The 2,181-nt window shown below is 67.4% G+C and overlaps 1 protein-coding gene across 1 annotated transcript in view; it reads right to left on the bottom strand.

Annotated features, from left to right (window-relative positions):
* Window positions 1–704: 704 nt before the first annotated feature.
* The window catches only part of CLCF1 (cardiotrophin-like cytokine factor 1), a 6,852-nt gene continuing 5,375 nt past the window's right edge, over window positions 705–2,181 (bottom strand). The window contains exons 3-6 of the mRNA XM_010569886.1: window positions 2,057–2,164; window positions 1,824–1,944; window positions 1,216–1,336; window positions 705–1,125 (exon numbers count right to left, since the gene is read on the bottom strand). Coding sequence (XP_010568188.1) covers window positions 705–1,125; window positions 1,216–1,336; window positions 1,824–1,944; window positions 2,057–2,164 — 771 coding nt within the window. The remainder of the gene's footprint in view (window positions 1,126–1,215; window positions 1,337–1,823; window positions 1,945–2,056; window positions 2,165–2,181) is intronic.

Genomic DNA, 2,181 nt, shown 5'->3' with positions numbered 1-2,181 from the left:
CCCGTTCCCGGCGATCCCCGTCACCCTCGGGCACTGTCACCCCGTTCCCGGCGGTCCCCCTCACCCCCAGCACTGTCACCCTGTTCCCAGCGGTCCTTGTCACCCCCGGGCGCTGTCATCCCCCTCTCCCAGTGGTCCCCATCACCCTGGACACTGTCACCCCCCCGGCTGTCCCCATCACCCCCCCCGAGCCGTGACTCACACCGTGCAGCCGTCACCCTCTGACCCACGCTCTGGCTGTGTCCCCCCTCCCCGGAAAGCACAGCCTGTGACCCACAGGCGCTCTGCCTGTCCGTCCACACCCCCAGCCATGGTGACACCGTCCCGGGGGGGGACGGGGACGACAGACACACACACACACCACAGCAGGTGCCACTGGCATAGATTTGCCTGAAGCTTTTCAGCCCTCCCTGGGGGGGGCCAAGAATAGCTGAGGCAGGGCTGCGGTGCGTGTCCCGGCACAGAGGGACAGGGTGACTCCCCGGGGACGGTGACACCCCACCGCCCGAGCCACCAAACCGGATCACAGCTGTAACGGCCAGTGCCGAGCCAGGTGCGAGAAAACCGGTGCCGGAGGCAGACACAACTCTATAGCAGCCATCAGAGAGTCTACACTGCTTTTTGTTTTCTTCCTTGCCCCCACAGCCTGGGGATTTCCTTGCCCCACAGCGGGGGGGGGGGTGACCAGGGAGGGGGAGAACAACTCAGGGTCCAGCCCTGCCCAGGCTGGGGTTGTGCAGGACGAAGTGGCACAGCCCCGGCAGTCGTTGGTGGCCCAGCTCCTCCTGCAGCCGCTGCATGGGCAGGTTGCCCGTGGCCGTGTGCCCGAAAGTGGGGAAGCCACGGGCTTGTGCCCGACGGGCGGCGAGGACTATCGCCGCCTGCATGTGGCCGCGGCGGCGATGGGTGGGTAGGGTGTAGCCGTGGGCCCCCGTCCCAAAGGGATCGGTCAGGACCCAGCAGACGGGCTGACCGGTCCCATCCTGCAGGCAGATGCTGGGAAAGCGACTCAGCACCTCCGCCAAGTACCGCCGGCTGCGCGCGTTGCCCCCGTACGTCCACGTCTCGTTCAGCAGATCCACGTGGGCCGGGCTCACTGAACCCACCCGTACGTCGGGGTCCAGCCTGCAGCGAGGGTCAGCCGGCAGAGGGGGGTTGGAGGGGGTTGCCCACACCGGACCGGGGTTGGGGGGGACACGACGGACGGGGACTCACCGGGGTTCGGGCATGGTGCTGGGATCGGGGTGCATGTAGGTGTAGTAATCGGAGGTCTCCAGCTCGATCCCCTTGGTCCCCGCGATGGCCTGTGACACCGTGGCCACCCCCTCCTGCAGCCCTGGGGACAGTGCTGTCAGGTCCCGGCACCACCATTCCTGTCCCCGGCCCCCCCTCTTTCTGACACCAGCACGCCGGCTTGTGCCCTCCCCAGTGTCCCCAGGGGCTACCCGTAACCCCAGTCTCTATCCCCAGTAGCTCAATCCCTGCCCCCAGTGTGCCCAGCACCCCAAGTCCAGCCCCAATACTTCCCAGTGACAGCACTCATCAAACCCCTACCCCCAGTGCCCACCCCAGCGCACCAAGTCGTGCCCCCAGCACCCAAATGCCTGCCCCCAGTGTCCCCCAGCACCCCCAATTCCTTCCACCAGTACCCCCCGGTCCCTTCAGTTCCTTATCCCTATACCACCAGTGATTCTTCCCAGTGTACCACCCTCCCAGTGCTGCCCAGTACCCCTGATTCCCACCCAGCACCACTCCCGCAGCGTTGCCCAGCATCTCCCTGATGCCCCCCCCCACACCCAGGACCCCCCAAGTCCCCGGGCCACCGAAGATGTGGAAGGCGGTGTCCCAGCGCAGGCAGCCGGGGGTCTCCAGCAGCGCCCGGTAGGCACCCACATCCCGGTAGAAAGCCCCATGCATGTTCCTGTAGCAGTCATCCACCGGCATCTGCGAGGCACCCACGGGTGCTCTGAGCCCACCCGGCACGTGCCGAGGGCACCGTACCCACCCCCGTGGCCCTCCCCACCCACGGCCACGGCCCCACATCGCCGCCGGCCACCTCTCCGCTCTGCCGCGCCAGCACGGCGCCGAAATCGGGCCACGAGTCCACCACGACCTCGAACTTCCCCGGGTTCCCCCGGTTTATGTTCATCACCGCCCCGTAGACCTGCGGGTAAAAGGGTC

The sequence above is a fragment of the Haliaeetus leucocephalus genome, unplaced genomic scaffold (genome assembly GCF_000737465.1).
Source record: "Haliaeetus leucocephalus isolate CR32 unplaced genomic scaffold, Haliaeetus_leucocephalus-4.0 Scaffold279, whole genome shotgun sequence".
Classification (NCBI taxonomy): Eukaryota; Metazoa; Chordata; class Aves; order Accipitriformes; family Accipitridae; genus Haliaeetus; species Haliaeetus leucocephalus.
The sequence above is the reverse complement of the archived record's forward strand: the minus strand, read 5'-3'. Positions and strand labels throughout refer to the sequence as shown.